The sequence below is a fragment of the Gigantopelta aegis genome, chromosome 1 (assembly GCF_016097555.1).
Source record: "Gigantopelta aegis isolate Gae_Host chromosome 1, Gae_host_genome, whole genome shotgun sequence".
NCBI classification, from domain to species: domain Eukaryota; kingdom Metazoa; phylum Mollusca; class Gastropoda; order Neomphalida; family Peltospiridae; genus Gigantopelta; species Gigantopelta aegis.
Genome location: NC_054699.1, coordinates 41,516,219 through 41,540,613, shown reverse-complemented (window position 1 = coordinate 41,540,613; position 24,395 = coordinate 41,516,219). Strand labels below are relative to the sequence as shown.

The 24,395-nt window shown below is 39.4% G+C and overlaps 1 protein-coding gene across 1 annotated transcript in view; it reads right to left on the bottom strand.

The window, feature by feature from the left end:
• Nucleotides 1-24,395, bottom strand: part of LOC121375105 (gamma-tubulin complex component 3 homolog) — a 63,963-nt gene that overhangs the window by 22,904 nt on the left and 16,664 nt on the right. The window contains exons 10-18 of the mRNA XM_041502351.1: nt 18,754-18,879; nt 17,500-17,568; nt 16,355-16,481; nt 13,922-14,016; nt 11,004-11,075; nt 7,166-7,276; nt 5,822-5,924; nt 3,202-3,329; nt 1,577-1,641 (exon numbers count right to left, since the gene is read on the bottom strand). Coding sequence (XP_041358285.1) covers nt 1,577-1,641; nt 3,202-3,329; nt 5,822-5,924; nt 7,166-7,276; nt 11,004-11,075; nt 13,922-14,016; nt 16,355-16,481; nt 17,500-17,568; nt 18,754-18,879 — 896 coding nt within the window. The remainder of the gene's footprint in view (nt 1-1,576; nt 1,642-3,201; nt 3,330-5,821; nt 5,925-7,165; nt 7,277-11,003; nt 11,076-13,921; nt 14,017-16,354; nt 16,482-17,499; nt 17,569-18,753; nt 18,880-24,395) is intronic.

Sequence of the window (24,395 nt, the reverse complement as noted above, 5' to 3'; positions counted from 1 at the left end):
CATCAAGTAAACACTTTACCACTGGGCTACATCCCGCCCCTAGACCGACCGCCCGCCCATCAAGTAAACACTTTACCACTGGGCTACATCCCGCCCCTAGACCGACCGCCCATCACGCAAACACTTTACCACTGGGCTACAACCAGCCCCTAGACCGACCGCCCATCAAGCACACACTTTACCACTGGGCTACAACCAGCCCCTAGACCGACCGCCCATCAAGCACACACTTTACCACTGGGCTACAACCAGCCCCTAGACCGACCGCCCATCAAGCACACACTTTACCACTGGGCTACAACCAGCCCCTAGACCGACCGCCCATCAAGCACACACTTTACCACTGGGCTACATCCCGCCCCTAGACCGACCGCCCATCAAGCACACACTTTACCACTGGGCTACAACCAGCCCCTAGACCGACCGCCCATCAAGTAAACACTTTACCACTGGGCTACATCCCGCCCCTAGACCGACCGCCCATCAAGCAAACACTTTACCACTGGGCTACATCCCACCCCTAGACCGACCGCCCATCAAGCAAACACTTTACCACTGGGCTACATCCCGCCCCTATTAATCAGCGACTACTGCATGTCAAACATTTGGTAATTTTGACATATAGTCTTAGAGAGGAAGCTACATTTTTCCATTAGTAGCAAGGGCTCTTTTATATGCACCATCCCACAGATAGGATAGATCACATTCTAGTTACTAGTCGGTGAATAACAAATATTTAATAACACCCCAGAACAGGGCTACCTCTGGCACTCGCCAAATTCGCCAATTGGTGAATTTTTCATTTCAAGTTAGCGAAATAATTTTATGTAATAATTGCTATTTTGGTGAAATTGTCTGCTCACCTAGAGTTATCCCAGCCAGCATGAAACACATATTGGCTACTGGATGTCAAACACACGTAAGTGATAATCAAGACAATGTTTTTTTAATTAGCAATAAAACAATAAAAATAGCTGTGAAAAGTCACAATTGTGAAGACACAAGGATGAATATCAACATAATATACCAAAATAAAATATTTAAAATGACAAAAACAAAATATTAATGTTATGGTCAAGAAAATGCAAACAGTGTACGGAGCTGTTGTAAACTGTTATATTTAGCCTGTTCGGGAGCTTCAACTACCGGCCTCGGTGGTGTCGTGGTTAAGCCACCGGACATAAGGCTGGTAGGCAGAAGGGTTCGCAGCCCAGTACGGGGTCCCACCCAGAGCGAGTTTTAACGACTCAATGGGTAGGAGTAAAACCAATACACCCTCTTTTCTCTCACTAACAACTAACAACTAACTCACTGTCCTAGACAGACAGCCCAGATAGCTGAGGTGTGTGCCATGAACACGTGCTTGAACCTTAATTGATTATAAGCATGAAAATAAGTTGAAAAAACTCTTATATTTAACCTGTTAATACAGGAACTTCAACTTCCACCAACTACTACTGATATCTCGACCTGCATGATTCAATCACTTCAACTTAGAAATAATCAAGTTTGACTGTATTAGATGAACTGAACATTTAATCCCTTGTAATCAGCAAGAAAACAGAAAACAACTTACTCCAGCAGATCCATCAAATGTCGTATAAAATCTCCTTGTCCCAGCAGAAGGTATCGCCTCATCGCCTAGTTGTGGAAAATCAAAAACAAGAACAGGATATAGCTAATGTCATATAAAATCGCCTTGTCCCAGCAGAAGGTATCGCCTCATTGCCTAGTTGTGGAAAATCAAAGACAAGAACAGGATATAGCTAATGTCGTATAAAATCGCTTTGTCTCAGCAGAAGGTATCGCCTTATCGCCTAGTTATGGAAAATCAAAAACAAGAAAAGAAAAGGATGTGTAAATAACTGATAAATAATGAAGTTGGTTTTGCTGAAATCATCAGTAGATCAAACTGATTAATTAATTATTCATTATACTTGATGTCAAATAGTTGACAATTGTGACACATAGCAAAAAAATAAAATTGTTTTGTTTTCTTTAATGGCACAACTAGAGCACATTGATTTATTAATCATCGGCTATTGGATGTCAAACATTTGGTAACTCTGACATAGTCTTACTCTTAGATAATAAACCCGCTACATTTTTCCATTAGTAGCATGGGATCTTTTATATGGACTTTCCCACAGACAGAAAAGCACATACCACAGCCTTTTAACCAGTTGTGGTGCACTGGTTTGGGATGAGAAAAACCCAATCATTTGAAAGGATCCACCGAAATGGTTCGATCTTGCAACGCAAGTTGACACATAGCAGGGCTTGTAACGATGGCACCGATGGCAACTGCCATAGCTGCAATTTGCAGTAGTTCAGAGGCTTCACCAACAGCATTTTTCTGAAACTGGATTTAAATAAGTGCCATTGGATGAAGGGGTACTTTTGTTTTCCAGCTCTTTACTACTGGGATAAGTCCTGCTCCTGCAGGACATAGTCAGTAGAGATCTAGTACGAGATCTACTTACTTTAAGGTGGTCCGTGAACTTGTACTTGTTGTGCAGGACATAGTCAGTAGAGATCTAGTACGAGATCTACTTACTTTAAGGTGGTCCGTGAACTTGTACTTGTTGTGCAGGACATAGTCAGTAGAGATCTAGTACGAGATCTACTTACTTTAATGTGGTCCATGAACTTGTACTTGTGTAGGACATAGTCACTGGGTTCTAGTACGAGATCTACTTACTTTAAGGTGGTCCATGAACTTGTACTTGTGTAGGACATAGTCACTAGAGTCCTAGTACGAGATCTACTTACTTTAAGGTGGTCCGTGAACTTGTACTTGTGTAGGACATAGTCAGTAGAGATCTAGTACGAGATCTACTTACTTTAAGGTGGTCCGTGAACTTGTACTTGTTGTGCAGGACATAGTCAGTAGAGATCTAGTACGAGATCTACTTACTTTAATGTGGTCCATGAACTTGTACTCATGTAGGACATAGTCACTAGAGTCCTAGTACGAGATCTACTTACTTTAAGGTGGTCCGTGAACTTGTACTTGTTGTACAGGACATAGTCACTAGAGTCCTAGTACGAGATCTACTTACTTTAAGGTGGTCCGTGAACTTGTTGTGCAGGACATAGTCAGTAGAGATCTAGTACGAGATCTACTTACTTTAAGGTGGTCCATGAACTTGTACTTGTGTAGGACATAGTCACTAGAGTCCTAGTATGAGATCTACTTACTTTAAGGTGGTCCATGAACTTGTACTTGTTATGTAGGACATCCAAGAGATGCTGACTCGTGTCTTTGTAGACAACATCGACCATCTTCTGGAACTCTGTGTTCATGTCCTGGGTTAACATGGTTTCCGCTGTCAAACAAAGACAAATAGATATATCAGAGGAATGTTCGTCTAACGATACCCTGGCACCAGACTGGTTAATCAGGGTGTTTTGTTTAACACCACCACTATAGTACGTTTGTGTAAAAAGGAACCAATGAATTGGCATATAACTCTATAATGAACATTTTTAAAATCTTATATTAAAACATATTACTAAGTTTTAAACCCATACAATCTCAAATATTTTTTTTTACTAAAACATTAAATAAAGTTTTTTTAACAAACTGCCATTAAATTATATAGACTAATCTCATTTTTAATACAGGGGTGAACATAAAATGCTAGAACAGTCTTACTACTCTTAGCTGCATTACTATCAAAGTAATTGATAATACAGTACACTGAGACTAAAGGTAGAACCGTGTGTTCTCAATGTTGGCTGTTCCATCAGTTGTCTTCATACCTACATTGTAAAATAAGATTTAGCCCATGCAATTTGATGATAATTTGTAAAGAAACATTTTTATTTCCACTTATTGTTTTTTCAAATTTGTTTTTTATTTCAGTTGGTATGAGTATAAAACTTAATAATATATATTTATATGAATTTTAACTTTATTTATTAAAGAGTTATATGCCAATTCATCAGAGCACATTGATTTTTTAATCATTGGCATAAGCGTACGAGACAGGGGGGCGGCAATTGCCCCCAACACTGGAGCAAAACCTTAAATTCGGGCAAAAATTATACAGATATTCGGACAAAATGTGCTAACCAAAGATGTTTTTACCATGCATTTCCATCAGACCTCCATCAAAATTAGTTGTAATCCATGTAAAAATGTGCGTAGTAATTTGTTTGCAACCCTATATAGCTGTTTGGCAGTAATGCTAATATGAATAAATGTTGTTATCTAGATTTGGGCATATTTGTTGAATTCGGGCAAAAACCAGTCTGCCCACTCCCTTAGGAAAATGGGAGCTCGTATGTCTATGATAGTCATATATAATATAAATATGATAGTCTTTCAGAGGAAACCCAAACATTTTTCCATTAATAACAGAGGGTGGGACATAGCCCAGTGGTAAAGCGCTCGCTCGATGCACAGTCGGTTTAGGATCGATCCCCGTCGGTGGGCCCATTGGGCTATTTCTCATTCCAGCCAGTGCACCAGTGCAGTATATCAAAGGTCATGGTGTGTGTTATCCTGTCTGTGGTAAAGTGCATATAAAAGATCCCTTGCTACATTAGAAAAAGGTTGCAGGTTTCCTCTAATGACTATACAAGTCAGAATTACCAAATGTTTGACATCCAATAGCCGATGATTAGTTAATCAATGTGCTCTAGTGGTGTCGTTAAACACAAAAACCCCACAAACCATTAGTATCAAATGATCTTTTAATGCCTTGTTTCTTTCCGATATTCTTGGTTGTCTAGCAGAGCCTCAGAGACCTTTGTGAATTAGGCCCCTGGCTTTGTCTAGTGCCCTACGTGTTCTGGTTATGAGAAACATCTGGTTATGAGGGAATTCTGGTGTATAGAGGATCTGGGGCCTAATTCACTAAACTCTTGCAACTTTGTGATCTTGCAGTGCAATGCTAAAAGACTTACAAAGAGGATGCTGTGTTGTCTAGCAGAGCCTAAGAGACCTTTGTGAATTAGGCCCCATTTGTGAGCACTGGTTGGGATAGAACAAAATCCAATCAGAGAATGAATCCACCAACAGGGTTTGGTCCCTTGCCTCCAGCACCTTAGTCGAGAACTCTACCGACTGAGTTAGATCCCACTCACAATGACTGATAACAAATTTAATTGTCTTGGACATTGTGTGGGAATAACAATCAGGGTTTGTGCCAGAAAGACATTTTTTGGGTATGGTGCTATGGAAATGAATATTACAAATGAGTGTGCTGAATACAACCGCAATTGACAGTGGGTATTGGGGGGTGGCTCCCCCAGAAACAAAATGGGTTAGGTTTAGGGTTAGGGTAAAAAAAAAAAAAAAAAAAAAAAAATCATAATTGTGTCAAAAGGTTAACTTAAAGGGACATTCCCGAGTTTGCTGCATTGTAAGATGTTTTCGACTAATAAAATATTTCTACGATTAAACATACATATTAAATATATTTTCTTGTTTAGAATATCAGTGTCTGTATATTCAATGTGTTTCTGGTCGTCTTAATATTTGTAAGAAGCCCAAACTGGAATTTGTCTTAAAATAATTTCGTACGTATGAAAAAATAGTTTTTAGGAAATAAAATGAAATTTAACCTACTACAAATATTAGGACGATCAGAAACACGTTTAATATACAGCCACTAATATTTTATGCAGAAAAATGTATTTGATATGTAATTACAATCGTTAAAAAAGTCTTTGTTAGTCGATAACATCTTAAAAATTGCAGCAAACTCAGGAATGTCCCTTTAAAATAATAAAATACACAAAAAATTTGGGTATGGCGCCATACCCGTTTTACCCTCTGGCAGAAATCCTAACAATGGATGAAAATACTGACCTTGACTAACATCAAAGGTCATGGCAACTTCTCTGCCCTTTGTGGGTGTACGATCTTGGCAGACTTGTCGCAGGAAGTTGATCGACTTTCCCGTCAGCAGTATCTGTAAACCAACAACACAAATAAAAACAGAACTAACAATAACATACATGGTCCACAACATCTGATATTTGTTAGTATGTAGTTATAATCACATAGCAGGGTTAACGTTAGTTTGTTTTGTTTAACAACACCACTAGAGCACACTGATTCATTAATCACCGGCTATTGAAGGGCTTCTCGAATTTTTACACAATCCACTAGCCATGGGATCAGTGATTTTACAAATTTACTAGCCACGATTAAAAATTCACTAGCTCTACTTTACTTGAAGTTAAAACAATTTTATTAATTAATAGTAATAATTGGATATGTCACCTAAAGAGGGAGATAGATCTTAAAAATACTAACATTGAGTGGTGGTGGTGGGGCTAGGATATTCATATTTACAAAATAGCCTCAACTGCAGCATTTGACAAAAATAATTTCATAGCTGTCGGGCATAGCAATAATAGTTATTTACTAGCCCAACACTGAATATCACTAGCCATGGGAGTGGGGCTACCATAATCTAGAAGCCCTGGCTATTGGATGACAACTGACTTGTCTTAGCAAGGAAACCAAAAAAAAATCTCCATTACTAATTCTTAAATGAAAGTTAAACTTGATCAGTAACAGTACATAATAAAGGTACATACAAAATTTCACAACAATATCTTCAAGCATTGCAAAACAAATAATTTCGAAGATTAAGGGCCATAACTCTGTAAAAAAATTAGTAAATAGACAGACAGACCTACATGTATAGTCCCCTCTGGTTCGACTGATAGAGGACTAATAACATTGTAAAAACAAACAATAGCCATTGTAATGAGCATAAATGTCTGGTTTCTACTCATTCTCTGAGGGGCAAGACCCAGCCCGGTGGTAAAGTGCTTGCTTGAAGCGCGCTCAGTTTGGGATCAACCCCACTCGGGGGGCCCACTGGGCTATTTACCATTCCAACCTGTGCACCACGACTGATATATCAAAGGCTGTGATATGTGCTATCCAGTCTGTGTGATGGTGCATATTTAAAGATCCCTAGCTGCTAATCGGAAAAGAATAGCCCATGAAGTGGCGACAGCGGGTTTCCTCTCTCAATATCTGTGTGGTCTTTAACCATATGTCTGATGCCATATAACCGTAAATAAAATGTGTTGAGTGCATTGTTAAATAAACATTTCCTTCTTTCCTTCCAATAGCAGATGATTAATAAATCAATTTGCTCTAGTGGTGTCGGTAAACAAACAAACTTTTACTCACCCTCTGAGCCTGATCAATGGTAATGAAAGTGGGTATCATTGATTTTCTTAAGCTGTACTTGTCGTTCCACAGTCGGTCGTTCTTGATTGTCGGATCTGAGGCAACAAAGAACTGCAAAACAGAAAAATATATAGAATGGATAGGAACAGACTAGTGTAGCAAAAACAAGTTCATGGCATTGTTATATAACATTTTTGACATTAGTAGTAAGGGATCTTTTAATTACACTTTCTTAAAGACAGGACAGTACATACCAAGACCTTTGATATAGCAGTCATGGGGCACTAGGTGGGACAGGTAAAAAAAAAAACCTGAGTTTATGAGGAGGTTCGATCTTACGAATTAGTCACCTCAGACAATTGTTCTTGCAACATAGTTAAATCCCGCCCCTCAAGTACTTAGATTCCAACAGTTAAATCTCGCCCCTCAAATACTTAGTATTCCAACAGTTAAATCTCGCCCCTCAAATACTTAGATTCCAACAGTTAAATCCCTCCCCTCAAGTACTTAGATTCCAACAGTTAAATCCCACCCCTCAAATACTTAAGATTCCAACAGTTAAATCCCACCCCTCAAGTACTTAGATTCCAACAGTTAAATCCCGCCCCTCAAGTACTTAGATTCCAACAGTTAAATCCCGCCTCTCAAATACTTAAGATTCCAACAGTTAAATCCCACCCCTCAAGTACTTAGATTCCAATAGTTAAATCCTGCCTATTAAGTACTTAGATTCCAACAGTTAAATCCCGCCCCTCAAGTAATTAGATTCCAACAATTCCAACAGTTAAATCCTGCCTATTAAGTACTTAGATTCCAACAGTTAAATCCCGCCCCTCAAGTACTTAGATTCCAACAGTTAAATCCCGCCCCTCAAGTACTTAGATTCCAACAGTTAAATCCTGCCCCTCAAATACTTAGATTCCAACAGTTAAATCCCGCCCCTCAAGTACTTAGATTCCAACAGTTAAATCCCGCCCCTCAAGTACTTAGATTCCAACAGTTAAATCCTGCCCCTCAAACACTTAGATTCCAACAGTTAAATCCCGCCCCTCAAATACTTAGATCCAATAAATCCCGCCCCTCAAATACTTAAGATTCCAACAGTTAAATCCCGCCCCTCAAGTACTTAGATTCCAACAGTTAAATCCCACCCCTCAAGTAATTAGATTCCAACAATTCCAACAGTTAAATCCTGCCTATTAAGTACTTAGATTCCAACAGTTAAATCCCGCCCCTCAAGTACTTAATCCCGCCCCTCAAGTACTTAGATTCCAACAGTTAAATCCTGCCCCTCAAATACTTAGATTCCAACAGTTAAATCCCGCCCCTCAAATACTTAGTATTCCAACAGTTAAATCCCACCCCTCAAGTACTTAGATTCCAACAGTTAAATCCCGCCCCTCAAATACTTAGATTCCAACAGTTAAATCCCACCCCTCAAGTACTTAGATTCCAACAGTTAAATCCCACCCCTCAAGTACTTAGATTCCAACAGTTAAATCCCGCCCCTCAAATACTTAGATTCCAACAGTTAAATCCCTCCCCTCAAGTACTTAGATTCCAACAGTTAAATCCCACCCCTCAAATACTTAAGATTCCAACAGTTAAATCCCACCCCTCAAGTACTTAGATTCCAACAGTTAAATCCCGCCCCTCAAGTACTTAGATTCCAACAGTTAAATCCCGCCCCTCAAATACTTAAGATTCCAACAGTTAAATCCCACCCCTCAAGTACTTAGATTCCAATAGTTAAATCCCGTCCCTCAAGTACTTAGATTCCAACAGTTAAATCCCGCCCCTCAAGTAATTAGATTCCAACAATTCCAACAGTTAAATCCTGCCTATTAAGTACTTAGATTCCAACAGTTAAATCCCGCCCCTCAAATACTTAGATTCCAACAGTTAAATCCCGCCCCTCAAGTACTTAGATTCCAACAGTTAAATCCTGCCCCTCAAATACTTAGATTCCAACAGTTAAATCCCGCCCCTCAAGTACTTAGATTCCAACAGTTAAATCCCGCCCCTCAAGTACTTAGATTCCAACAGTTAAATCCTGCCCCTCAAACACTTAGATTCCAACAGTTAAATCCCGCCCCTCAAATACTTAGATCCAATAAATCCCGCCCCTCAAATACTTAAGATTCCAACAGTTAAATCCCGCCCCTCAAGTACTTAGATTCCAACAGTTAAATCCCACCCCTCAAGTAATTAGATTCCAACAATTCCAACAGTTAAATCCTGCCTATTAAGTACTTAGATTCCAACAGTTAAATCCCGCCCCTCAAGTACTTAGATTCCAACAGTTAAATCCCGCCCCTCAAGTACTTAGATTCCAACAGTTAAATCCTGCCCCTCAAATACTTAGATTCCAACAGTTAAATCCCGCCCCTCAAGTACTTAGATTCCAACAGTTAAATCCCGCCCCTCAAGTACTTAGATTCCAACAGTTAAATCCCGCCCCTCAAGTAATTAGATTCCAACAATTCCAACAGTTAAATCCTGCCTATTAAGTACTTAGATTCCAACAGTTAAATCCCGCCCCTCAAGTACTTAGATTCCAACAGTTAAATCCCACCCCTCAAGTACTTAGATTCCAACAGTTAAATCCTGCCCCTCAAATACTTAGATTCCAACAGTTAAATCCCGCCCCTCAAGTACTTAGATTCCAACAGTTAAATCCTGCCCCTCAAATACTTAGATTCCAACAGTTAAATCCCGCCCCTCAAGTACTTAGATTCCAACAGTTAAATCCCGCCCCTCAAATACTTAGATCCAATAAATCCCGCCCCTCAAATACTTAAGATTCCAACAGTTAAATCCCGCCCCTCAAGTACTTAGATTCCAACAGTTAAATCCCACCCCTCAAGTAATTAGATTCCAACAATTCCAACAGTTAAATCCTGCCTATTAAGTACTTAGATTCCAACAGTTAAATCCCGCCCCTCAAGTACTTAGATTCCAACAGTTAAATCCTGCCCCTCAAATACTTAGATTCCAACAGTTAAATCCCGCCCCTCAAGTACTTAGATTCCAACAGTTAAATCCCGCCCCTCAAGTACTTAAGATTCCAACAGTTAAATCCTGCCCCTCAAATACTTAGATTCCAACAGTTAAATCCCGCCCCTCAAATACTTAGATCCAATAAATCCCGCCCCTCAAATACTTAGATTCCAACAGTTAAATCCCGCCCCTCAAGTACTTAGATTCCAACAGTTAAATCCCGCCTCTCAAATACTTACATTCCAACAGAGTTAAATCCCACCCATTAAGTACTTAGATTCCAACAGAGTTAAATCCCACCCATTAAGTACATAGATTTCAACAGAGTTAAATCCTGCCCATTACGTACATAGATTTCAACAGAGTTAAATCCTGCCCATTACGTACATAGATTTCAACAGAGTTAAATCCCGCCCATTAAGTACATAGATTTCAACAGAGTTAAATCCTGCCCATTACGTACATAGATTCATATAGAGTTAAATGCCGCCCCCATCCAAGTACTTAAGATTCATACAGAGTTAAATCCCACCCATTAAGTACATAGATTTCAACAGAGTTAAATCCTGCCCATTACGTACATAGATTCATATAGAGTTAAATGCCGCCCCCCATCCAAGTACTTAAGATTCAAACATAGTTAAATCCCGCCCATTAAGTACATAGATTTCAACAGAGTTAAATCCTGCCCATTATGTACATAGATTCATATAGAGTTAAATGCCGCCCCCCATCCAAGTACTTAAGATTCATACAGAGTTAAATCCCGCCCATTAAGTACTTAGATTCCAACATAGTTAAATCCCGCCCCTCGTGTACTTAGAAATGTGGTACTCACCTCGTGGTACGTATCTTCCAGCTCCCCGTCGTAAAGCCACCGCAGCAAGGTCGCATATATTGGCTGACACACCTGTCAATGGAAAACACACAAACACAGGTATATTTTTACACAAGTCGCATATATTGGTTAACACACCTGTCAATGGAAAACACAAACACACGTGAATACAGATATATTTGTACACAAGTCGCATAATTGGCTAAAACACCTGCCAATGGGAAACACACATTAATACAGGTATATTTTTTACACAAGTCGCATATATCGGCTGACACACCTGTTAATGGAAACACAAACACAGGTTAATACAGGTATATTTTTACACACGGGTCACATATATCGGCTGACACACCTGTTAATGGAAAACACAAACACAGGTTAATACAGGTATATTTTTACACAAGTCGCATATATCGGCTGACACACCTGTTAATGGAAAACACAAACACAGGTTAATACAGGTATATTTTTACACAAGTTGCATGTATCGGCTGACACACCTGTTAACTCTTTGAGGCCTGGCGGCCATTTTGAATTCCAGCCGTAGGCAGTGTTTACCTGCTGGTGCCCTAAAGCATAAACACAGATTTCATGCACTGCAGCAAAAATAACTCTTTAACTTAATCAATAAACAAATCTGCATCCAATTTTGTGAGCTATTTAATTATGTGCAATTAATGAAGAACATATATTATTTTATATGATGTAATTGTAAAAAAGTAGTTTAATTGTCTATAAATAACAGAAATAAACAAAAGTTTTAATAAACGTTACTGGTAATTGTCAGGAAGTTCTGATTGATTTTGGGGTTTTTCACTGAAACAATACTGGAAATCTGGCTTTGTGGTATTGCTTGAAACATCCAACACACAGGTTCACATTGCACTGTTCACAGCCTGTGGCTGGCTCACGTCGAATGCCTTGTGTACTGCATTGTTTACATGTCCATTTTTTACCCAGCACAACAGGCCAGTGTAAGAGTCCTACCGATGTTCCGTCTATTTCGAAAATGTGACAATGGTATGTCGTCACTATCGCTACTTAAGTCTACATACGAATTACTGTTATTTAAATCGAGTACGTCATCGTTCGTGAAACCTTCAAATTCTGAAATACTATCATCATCAGAATTGAGAAATACGTCGTCGTCCATTTTGTTAAAAAAAAATTCAAAGCGAACAAAGCTGAACAAAGACACGAGGTGCATGAACAAACCCAGCTGTAAGACTACTTTTTATTGGTCACTGGATTAATCTTCTACAAGCTGATAATGAAAACTTCTAATTATATTAGCCAATGACGTCTCGTTTTACATGTACAGTCGGCCACGCCTCCAGTTGGCATTCGATAATAGCTACTGCTTGTAAACGACGCGTACAGGCGGGACTCGACATTTCGCGCAAATTAACATCACGACGTGAGTCGGGATTCGGCCCCAAAGAGTTAATGGAAAACACAAACACACATTAATATAGATATATTTTTCAACAAAGTCGCATATATCGGCTGACACACCTGTCAATGGAAAACACACAAACACACACGTTAATACAGGTATATTTTTCAACAAGGGTCACATATATCGACTAAAACACCTGTCAATGGAAAACAAACAAACACACGTTAATACATGTATATTTTTCAACAAGGTTCACATATATCGGCTAAAACACCTGTCAATGGAAAACACACAAACACATGTTAATACAAGTATATTTTTCAACAAGGGTCACATATATCGGCTAAAACACCTGTCAATGGAAAACAAACAAACACACGTTAATACATGTATATTTTTCAACAAGGGTCACATATATCGGCTAAAACACCTGTCAATGGAAAACAAACACACGTTAATACATGTATATTTTTCAACAAGGGTCACATATATCGGCTAAAACACCTGTCAATGGAAAACACACAAACACACGTTAATACAGGTATCTTTTTCAACAAGGGTCACATATATCGCTAAAACACCTGTCAATGGAAAACACACAAACACACGTTAATACAGGTATCTTTTTCAACAAGGGTCACATATATCGCTAAAACACCTGTCAATGGAAAACACACAAACACACGTTAATACAGGTATCTTTTTCAACAAGGGTCACATATATCGGCTGACACATTAGTCAATGAAAACCAGATAAGCACAGGTTAGAATGGGTCCATTTTACATCCATACTAAAATCCTTTTTGCATGACGCAAAATAATATTTCGATCAAACTGTCATTCTGTTCACATGTTACCTGCCAGTTTAATGCAAGTTTGAGGTAATTAATTAGGTTAGGCACAGATAATTCATGTGAACGAACAATCATTTATCTAGGTAAAATCAAATCATACGAACCAACTTCTGGTTAACTAGGATTTTGAAATACTATTTCCTGGTTCTGAGCAGCTGGGTAAAACTGCTCAGCAACACATAAGATATAGACTACTAATAAAATGTGTGTGCGTTACGTAGCCCAGTGGTAAAGCATTTGTTTGATGAACGGTTGGATTTTAGATCAATTCCCGTCAGTGGGACCATTGGGCTATTTTTCATTCCAGCCAGTGCACCACGACTGGTATATCAAAGGCTGTGGTATGTGTTATCCTGTCTGTGGGATGATGCATATAAAAGATCCCTTGCTACTAATGGAAAAATGTAGCGGGTTTCCTAAGAAGACTATATGTCAAAATGACCAAATATCTGACATTCAATAGATGATAATAAATCAATGTGCTCTAGTGATGTCGTTAAACAAAACAAACTTTACTTTACTAATAAAATTGAAAAGGAAAAAAATCTACTGAATATAAAATGGGTTATAAAGGACATTGTTTTGTTTACGTACAGGTTGGACTGGCACCTAATGTCTTTAGTGCTCTACTTATGAAGGAGGAAAACACTATAAAAACACACCATTGTGAGGTTTAGCTTGATGACTGATCTCACGAACGGGTCTCCGTGCTGCATACACGAATATATCCCAGACGCCAGGGCTCCACCTTTCTTACCTACAAAATAAAACCATAGGCGTTTAATAAAAAAACACAAAAAAAACATATGCGACACTAAATCCAGGTAAATCTACTCTTAGTCTAAACCCCGCTTAAACATAATGGGCCAAATTTACAAAGCCTGTTTATGTCTTATACACAAGTACCTACATACATTTACAATGCTTAAACACCTATGTTTTAATAAAACTGGCTTCGCAAATTCGGCCCATATTATTTAATTCCTATTTGTCAACTGCTAAGATAGACACCAGTCTCTTTTCGCCCCCTTGTTTTCCTTTCGTACACATTATGTTCAGACGTCACTGCCCAAAATTACGGCATTCATTGATCAGGTGAAATCATTATGAACCATGTATGTTGTACTAGTTATATAACCCTGTGTACCTTGAACTACGTGGATAATGAAGTTTGTTTTGTTTAACAACACCACTAGAGCACAATGATTAATTAATCATCGGCTACTGGATGTCAAACAGTTGGTAATTTTGACATATACGTCTTAGAGATGAAACCAGGTATGATTTTCCATTAGTAGCAAAGGATCTTTCATATCCACCATCCCACAGACAGGACAGCACACACCACGGCCTTTGATATACCAGTCGTGGTACACTGGTACCGGCCTCGGTGGTGTCGTGGCAGGCCATCGGTCTACAGGTTGGTAGGTACTGGGTTCGGATCCCAGTCGAGGCATGGGATTTTTAATCGAGATACCGACTCCAAACCCTGAGTGAGTGCTCCGCAAGGCTCAATGGGTAGGTGTAAACCACTTGCACCGACCAGTGATCCATAACTGGTTCAACAAAGGCCATGGTTTGTGCTATCCTGCCTGTGGGAAGCGCAAATAAAAGATCCCTTGCTGCCTGTCGTAAAAAGAGTAGCCTATGTGGCGACAGCGGGTTTCCTCTAAAAACAGTGTCAGAATGACCATATGTTTGACGTCCAATAGCCGATGATAAGATAAAAAATCAATGTGCTCTAGCGGCGTCGTTAAATAAAACAAACTTTACTTTTTTTTTGGTACACTGGCTGGAATGAGAAATAACACAATATGCTCAGACTGACCACATATAAGACAAGCGCTTTACCACTGGGATACACCTGCTACCATCCCCGGCCGGACTGCTGGTTCTCCCTTGCACCTTCTAGTGCAGATGATCCTTCCTTCCACCACCCACACCTTTCCTGTCCTGGACGGAGGAGCCGGCACCTGTGCCCAGAACAGGTGTGCGCTACAACAGCTTGCTCTGAATGTGCACGTTAAACCCTCTGACCTGACCTGACCTGACCACTGGGCTACGTCCTACCCCATGTGGATAATAACTGATGATACACACCTTTGCAGACATCAACTAACACGGCCAATATCTTGAGTTGCACCATAATAACTGACGATACACACCTTTGCAGACATTTGACTAATGCGGCCAATATCTTGAGTTGCACCATAATAACTGACGATACACACCTTTGCAGACATCGACTAACGCGGCCAATATCTTGAGTTGCACCATAATAACTGACGATACACACCTTTGCAGACATCGACTGCCAATATAATGAGTTGACCATAATAACTGACGATACACACCTTTGCAGACATCGACTAACGCGGCCAATATCTTGAGTTGCACCATAATAACTGACGATACACACCTTTGCAGACATCGACTAACGACGCCAATACCTTGAGTTGCACCATAATAACTGACGATACCCACCTTTGCAGACATCGACTAACGCGGCCAATATCTGGAGTTGCACCATAATAACTGACGATACACACCTTTGCAGACATCGACTAACGCGGCCAATATCTGGAGTTGCACCATAATAACTGACGATACACACCTTTGCAGACATCGACTAACGCGGCCAATATCTGGAGTTGCACCATAATAACTGACGATACACACCTTTGCAGACATCGACTAACGCGGCCAATATCTGGAGTTGCACCATAATAACTGAGGATACACACCTTTGCAGACATCGACTAACGCGGCCAATATCTTGAGTTGCACCATAATAACTGACGATACACACCTTTGCAGACATCGACTAACGCGGCCAATATCTGGAGTTGCACCATAATAACTGACGATACACACCTTTGCAGACATCGACTAACGCGGCCAATATCTGGAGTTGCACCAAAATAACTGACGATACACACCTTTGCAGACATCGATTAATGCAGCCAATATCTTGAGTCGCACGAGAGGGTCGAATGATAATAACTGACAATACACACCTTTGCAGATATCGACTAACGCAGCCAATATCTTGAGTCGCACGAGAGGGTCGAATGATAATAACTGACACTACACACCTTTGCAGACATCGACTAACGCAGCCAATATCTTGAGTCGCACGAGAGGGTCGAATGTCCACACGGCAAGACGGCGGAGGGTCAGACTGCTCGTCTCGGCAATTCCTGGGTCCTGCTCCTGCTGCAACTAAAAAGATTTAAACACCTCAGGTGAGAGCTCCACCGACTGCGATAAAGCATAAAAAGGTATGTCTTTTAAATGCACTTTCCCACTGACAGGACAGTACATACCACAGCCTTTGAGATCCCAGTTTTTTGGGGAAAAACTCAGTATCCCCCAAGGAGAATGAATCCTACAACATAATGACCTTGGGCGAGCACTCTACCAATTGAGCTACATCCCATCCTTTTACCCAGCAAGGAAAATATCTTATTACCCATATGGGCAGAGAGAAGTGGGGAAAGAAAAAAGCCCCCCCCCCCCCCCCCCCCCCCAATTCTTCCCCTAGATACGTTTTGACATCATAAACAGTGCTTGGCTATAGGCTTTGACGTCACAACTGTTAGGCAACAACAAACAACCGTAACTATTTTTATTCAACTAACTTACATCATCAGTGATACATACGTCACAGCTATGATGCAATGCTGTCTCCTGTTCTCACAATGCAAACTTGTGTTCAATAACAGTATCGTTTGAAAATCTTCCATAAAATGATAAATATTGATACTGAGTAATAAATAGTATACCCACCTCGCTACTCGGCAATACCGTTTATCTTGCACTCGTGACTCTATTGGGGTGCGATGTAGCCCAGTGGTACAGCGCTCGCTCGATGCGCGGTTGGTCTGGGATCGATCCCTGTCGGTGGGCCCATTGGGCTATTTCTCGTTCCAGCCAGTGCACCACGATTGGTATATCAAAGGCTGTGGTATGTACTACCCTGTCTGTGGGATGGTGCATATAAAAGATCCCTTGCTGCTAATCGAAAATAGTAGTCCATGAAGTGGGAACAGCGGGTTTCCTCTCTCATTATCTGTGTGGTCTATAACCATATGTTTGATGCCATATAACCGTAAATAAAATGTTTTGAGTGTGTCGTTAAATAAAACATTTCTTTCTTTCGTGACTTTACTCTATTCACTTGTGCAAGACAAACAGTATTGCCATGTAGCGAGTTGGGTATTCTCCAAATACTGTATACCTGTGCCTCGAGAACAGCTATCAGTCTGTAGTACTCGGTTAGTTCTTCATGTAGGGCTGTACAGAAACTCTGTAAACAAAGAATAGAAAACAGTCAGTAAAAACGGAACTTTCAGCGTGTATAATCCCCAATCTTTGCCTACAACAGGTAACATGTTGTTCAATATCGCATTTCTCATGTCTTATAAAAGATGAAAACGAGAAGCTGAATACTGTTATGTTCGAATGTTTGTGGATAATCTTGAATGAAAGTTATTTCATGGACAGTAGGCATTCTGAAATTCAATATTTGCATAACTTGAAAAGGGAATATATGCCACAAATTTTCCAAACTTATTTTGGTTTGCCTAAGCTAAACATTTTATACAAATGTTTTTTTTCAATTTATGTTGGTTTGCCTAAGGCCATAATACAATAAAAGCTAGATTTTCAAAACTGGAGGCAGGAGATGAAAAGCGTGTTCGAAACCCCTGTGGTATATGAGCAAGTCAAACCAGTTACATACCTAGGAAATGACATTTTAGTTTATTTTACTTTTCTACATTTTCAGGACACTAGAAATACCAAACATCAAGTCAACCACCCCCCACTCCCCGCCTCCCTCAATAAAAAATACAGAGGTGGGCTTTTGTCCTCAGGGAAGGTGGGCATGACAAATCTGGGATTTATGTTATTATGACCTAACCTTTTTTGAAATTTAAAAACAAAACACCACACACTAAGACTGACTAACGTGAATGGTAAATTGGTTACTTCTAATAAATAGAGAATACTACACAAGCGGCCGTTAGATACCATTTATGTTACAAGTTGTTTAAAAACATATCCAACGAGAAAAAGTGAGTTAGATACGTTTTTAAACGAGTTGTAAAATAAATGGCAATTAACAGACATGAATGTAGTATTCTATTTCTTACATATTTTCTGCAAACAGTTTTAAAATAAATTTAAACGCCTTTTCCAACTAAAACCTATGTACAGGCTTATAGTTAACTTGTACGTCACAGAGTGATCAATTCGACCGTGCTTTTTTCTTCACTGGATGGTATGACATTGGTGACCTGGTCATCACCTAGGAGCAGCCAGTCATATGTCTTTAAAATGTTATCGCACATATGTGTGTTAACACTGTGTTATAAAAAATAAAAAATGATGTTCCCATTAACAGGTGTGTACGAAAGCTGCATAACAAATACACAACCGAAACAACTGCCATTTGTGGAAGTCTCAAGTGAAAACCAATGAGAAGCCATACCTGGCCAACCAAACCGAAAGCTTTATCAAAGCTCCTCGACTCTACGTAGTGTTTGATCTTGTTGTACAGCCAGCCACACTCGGCCAGTTTGCTGATCAGCTGTCTCACAGCCTTCGGAATCCCAGCCTGAAAGACAGCAGTGAAAATATATTGTAATGAGATATTAACTTTTAAATTACTGGATTAATTTTTTAACAAAACCCACGTTGAGCGGGTACAAGTTTATAATGTTTGCTGACATATATTCACTTAAATATTTTATAAATACATGAAATAAAGTTCATATATGAACCGGTAAGTATTATTTTCGTGGGTTTTGTGTAATTTTTATGATTTTTAGATCAGTTAATGGTGATTAAAATTAGGCAAAAAATAGAAAAAGTTGTGTTTACTTACGGGCATTTGTGGCCAGCTGTCTAGTATTTATGTCCATTATTTCCGATAACAGTGGTTTTCTGACCAGAATTTTAAAAAAACCCGAACTATGATTCATATTGCAATATTTGGTGATTTTCGTTGTTGGTAAAACGATAAAATTTATTATCAAATTAGCTGTCACAATCAGCTACGATCCCTGAAAATGACTGTGACATGCCGCCATTGTTGTCAAGTGAAAATACTTGCCGAAAACCTAAATTTCAAGGTATTTTCAATTGAAAAAATCTAAATCAAAGCCACCATTTTGAAAAGAAATCTTTTTTCTTTTATTATATTTCCATTTTCGGTGAGTGTTGTGTGCAAAACGGCGGGAAATATGAATTGGGGAATGCACTGCATACAGTGTACAGTATGTTGACGGACGTGACGTCGAGCAAGATATCTCGCCTGCAGTAGTCAGAAGGTTAATGGCAATAACAGATTAAGCAGGAAAAAAAAAAGAGTCAGTCTCTGGTCACACTGACCAGAGATGAGGAATTTATTTTGTTTAGCCTTAGTCACTTATTATTTTCTGCAAGAATGGTCTGAGATTTCTACTTTATGATTGTAAAAATAAAATTAATACACAAATATTTTTTTTAATTTATAATAATTAAAAAGAAAGAAAAAAGTATTGAAACATGGTGAAAAAAAGTGTTTGAGATTGTGACTAGAGTGTTTGAGATTGCTACTACAGTGTTTGAGATTGCTACTAAAGTGTTTGAGATTGCTACTACAGTGTTTGAGACTGTGACTACAGTGTTTGAGACTGTGACTACAGTGTTTGAGACTGTGACTACAGTGTTTAAGACTGTGACTAGTGTTTGAGACTGTGACTACAGTGTTTGAGATTGTGACTACAGTGTTTGAGATTGTGACTAGTGTTTGAGACTGTGACTACAGTGTTTGAGACTGTGACTACAGTGTTTGAGACTGTGACTACAGTGTTTAAGACTGTGACTACAGTGTTTAAGACTGTGACTAGTGTTTGAGACTGTGACTACAGTGTTTGAGACTGTGACTACAGTGTTTAAGACTGTGACTAGTGTTTGAGACTGTGACTACAGTGTTTAAGACTGTGACTACAGTGTTTAAGACTGTGACTAGTGTTTGAGACTGTGACTACAGTGTTTGAGACTGTGACTACAGTGTTTGAGACTGTGACTACAGTGTTTGAGACTGTGACTACAGTGTTTAAGACTATGACTAGTGTTTGAGACTGCGACTACAGTGTTTGAGATTGTGACTAGTGTTTGAGACTGTGACTACAGTGTTTGAGACTGTGACTACAGTGTTTGAGACTGTGACTACAGTGTTTAAGACTGTGACTACAGTGTTTAAGACTGTGACTAGTGTTTGAGACTGTGACTACAGTGTTTGAGACTGTGACTACAGTGTTTAAGACTGTGACTAGTGTTTGAGACTGTGACTACAGTGTTTAAGACTGTGACTACAGTGTTTAAGACTGTGACTAGTGTTTGAGACTGTGACTACAGTGTTTGAGACTGTGACTACAGTGTTTAAGACTGTGACTAGTGTTTGAGACTGTGACTAGTGTTTAAGACTGTGACTAGTGTTTAAGACTGTGACTACAGTGTTTGAGACTGTGACTACAGTGTTTAAGACTGTGACTAGTGTTTGAGACTGTGACTACAGTGTTTAAGACTGTGACTAGTGTTTGAGACTGTGACTACAGTGTTTGAGACTGTGACTACAGTGTTTGAGACTGTGACTACAGTGTTTAAGACTGTGACTAGTGTTTGAGACTGTGACTACAGTGTTTGAGACTGTGACTACAGTGTTTAAGACTGTGACTAGTGTTTGAGACTGTGACTACAGTGTTTAAGACTGTGACTAGTGTTTGAGACTGTGACTACAGTGTTTGAGACTGTGACTACAGTGTTTGAGATTGTGACTACAGTGTTTGAGATTGTGACTAGTGTTTGAGACTGTGACTACAGTGTTTGAGACTGTGACTACAGTGTTTGAGACTGTGACTACAGTGTTTAAGACTGTGACTACAGTGTTTAAGACTGTGACTAGTGTTTGAGACTGTGACTAGTGTTTGAGACTGTGACTACAGTGTTTGAGACTGTGACTACAGTGTTTGAGACTGTGACTACAGTGTTTGAGATTGTGACTACAGTGTTTAAGACTGTGACTAGTGTTTGAGACTGTGACTACAGTGTTTGAGATTGTGACTAGTGTTTGAGACTGTGACTACAGTGTTTGAGACTGTGACTACAGTGTTTAAGACTGTGACTAGTGTTTGAGACTGTGACTACAGTGTTTGAGACTGTGACTACAGTGTTTGAGATTGTGACTACAGTGTTTAAGACTGTGACTAGTGTTTGAGACTGTGACTACAGTGTTTGAGACTGTGACTACAGTGTTTAAGACTGTGACTAGTGTTTGAGACTGTGACTACAGTGTTTGAGACTGTGACTACAGTGTTTGAGACTGTGACTACAGTGTTTAAGACTGTGACTAGTGTTTGAGACTGTGACTACAGTGTTTGAGACTGTGACTACAGTGTTTGAGACTGTGACTAGTGTTTGAGACTGTGACTAGTGTTTGAGACTGTGACTACAGTGTTTAAGACTGTGACTAGTGTTTGAGACTGTGACTAGTGTTTGAGACTGTGACTAGTGTTTGAGATTGGTACTACATTGTTTGAGATTGTGACTACAGTGTTTGAGATTGTGACTACAGTGTTTGAGATTGTGACTAGTGTTTGAGATTGCTACTAGTGTTTGAGATTGCTACTACAGTGTTTGAGACTGTGACTACAGTGTTTGAGATTATGACTAGTGTTTGAGATTGTGACAACAGTGTTTGAGATTGTGACTACAGTGTTTGAGACTGTGACTAGTGTTTGAGACTGTGACTACAGTGTTTAAGACTGTGACTAGTGTTTGAGACTGTAACTACAGTGTTTAAGACTGTGACTACAGTGTTTGAGACTGTGACTACAGTGTTTGAGATTGTGACTACAGTGTTTAAGACTGTGACTAGTGTTTAAGACTGTGACTAGTGTTTGAGACTGTGACTACAGTGTTTGAGACTGTGACTACAGTGTTTAAGACTGTGACTAGTGTTTGAGATTGTGACTACAGTGTTTGAGATTGTGACTACAGTGTTTGAGACTGTGACTACAGTGTTTAAGACTGTGACTACAGTGTTTGAGACTGTGACTACAGTGTTTAAGACTGTGACTAGTGTTTGAGACTGTGACTACAGTGTTTGAGACTGTGACTACAGTGTTTAAGACTGTGACTACAGTGTTTAAGACTGTGACTAGTGTTTGAGACTGTGACTACAGTGTTTAAGACTGTGACTAGTGTTTGAGACTGTGACTACAGTGTTTGAGACTGTGACTACAGTGTTTGAGACTGTGACTACAGTGTTTAAGACTGTGACTAGTGTTTGAGACTGTGACTACAGTGTTTAAGACTGTGACTAGTGTTTGAGACTGTGACTACAGTGTTTAAGACTGTGACTAGTGTTTGAGACTGTGACTACAGTGTTTAAGACTGTGACTACAGTGTTTGAGACTGTGACTACAGTGTTTAAGACTGTGACTAGTGTTTGAGACTGTGACTACAGTGTTTGAGACTGTGACTACAGTGTTTAAGACTGTGACTAGTGTTTGAGACTGTGACTACAGTGTTTAAGACTGTGACTAGTGTTTGAGACTGTGACTACAGTGTTTAAGACTGTGACTAGTGTTTGAGACTGTGACTACAGTGTTTAAGACTGTGACTACAGTGTTTGAGACTGTGACTACAGTGTTTAAGACTGTGACTAGTGTTTGAGACTGTGACTACAGTGTTTAAGACTGTGACTAGTGTTTGAGACTGTGACTACAGTGTTTGAGACTGTGACTACAGTGTTTGAGACTGTGACTACAGTGTTTAAGACTGTGACTAGTGTTTGAGACTGTGACTACAGTGTTTGAGACTGTGACTACAGTGTTTAAGACTGTGACTAGTGTTTGAGACTGTGACTACAGTGTTTAAGACTGTGACTAGTGTTTGAGACTGTGACTACAGTGTTTAAGACTGTGACTAGTGTTTGAGACTGTGACTACAGTGTTTAAGACTGTGACTAGTGTTTGAGACTGTGACTACAGTGTTTGAGACTGTGACTACAGTGTTTGAGACTGTGACTACAGTGTTTAAGACTGTGACTAGTGTTTGAGACTGTGACTAGTGTTTGAGACTGTGACTAGTGTTTGAGATTGGTACTACATTGTTTGAGATTGTGACTACAGTGTTTGAGATTGTGACTACAGTGTTTGAGATTGTGACTAGTGTTTGAGATTGCTACTAGTGTTTGAGATTGCTACTACAGTGTTTGAGACTGTGACTACAGTGTTTGAGATTATGACTAGTGTTTGAGATTGTGACAACAGTGTTTGAGATTGTGACTAGTGTTTGAGATTGTGACTAGTGTTTGAGATTGCTACTACAGTGTTTGAGATTGTGACTAGTGTTTGAGATTGCTACTACAGTGTTTGAGATTGCTACTACAGTGTTTGAGACTGAGACTACAGTGTTTGAGATTGTGACTAGTGTTTGAGATTGTGACAACAGTGTTTGAGATTGCTACTAGTGTTTGAGATTGTGACTACAGTGTTTGAGATTGTGACTAGTGTTTGAGATTGCTACTAGTGTTTGATATTGTGATTAGTGTTTGAGATTGTGACTACAGTGTTTGAGATTGCTACTACAGTGTTTGAGACTGAGACTACAGTGTTTGAGATTGTGACTAGTGTTTGAGATTGTGACAACAGTGTTTGAGATTGCTACTAGTGTTTGAGATTGTGACTACAGTGTTTGAGATTGTGACTAGTGTTTGAGATTGCTACTAGTGTTTGATATTGTGATTAGTGTTTGAGATTGTGACTACAGTGTTTGAGATTGCTACTACAGTGTTTGAAATTGTGACTACAGTGTTTGAGATTGTGACTAGTGTTTGAGATTGTGACTAGTGTTTGAGACTGACTACAGTGTTTGAGATTGTGACTAGTGTTTGAGATTGGTACTACATTGTTTGAGATTGCTACTACAGTGTTTGAGATTGTGACTACAGTGTTTGAGACTGTGACTACAGTTGTTTGAGATTGTGACTACAGTGTTTGAGATTGTGACTACAGTGTTTGAGATTGTGACTACAGTGTTTGAGACTGTGACTACAGTGTTTGAGATTGTGACTAGTGTTTG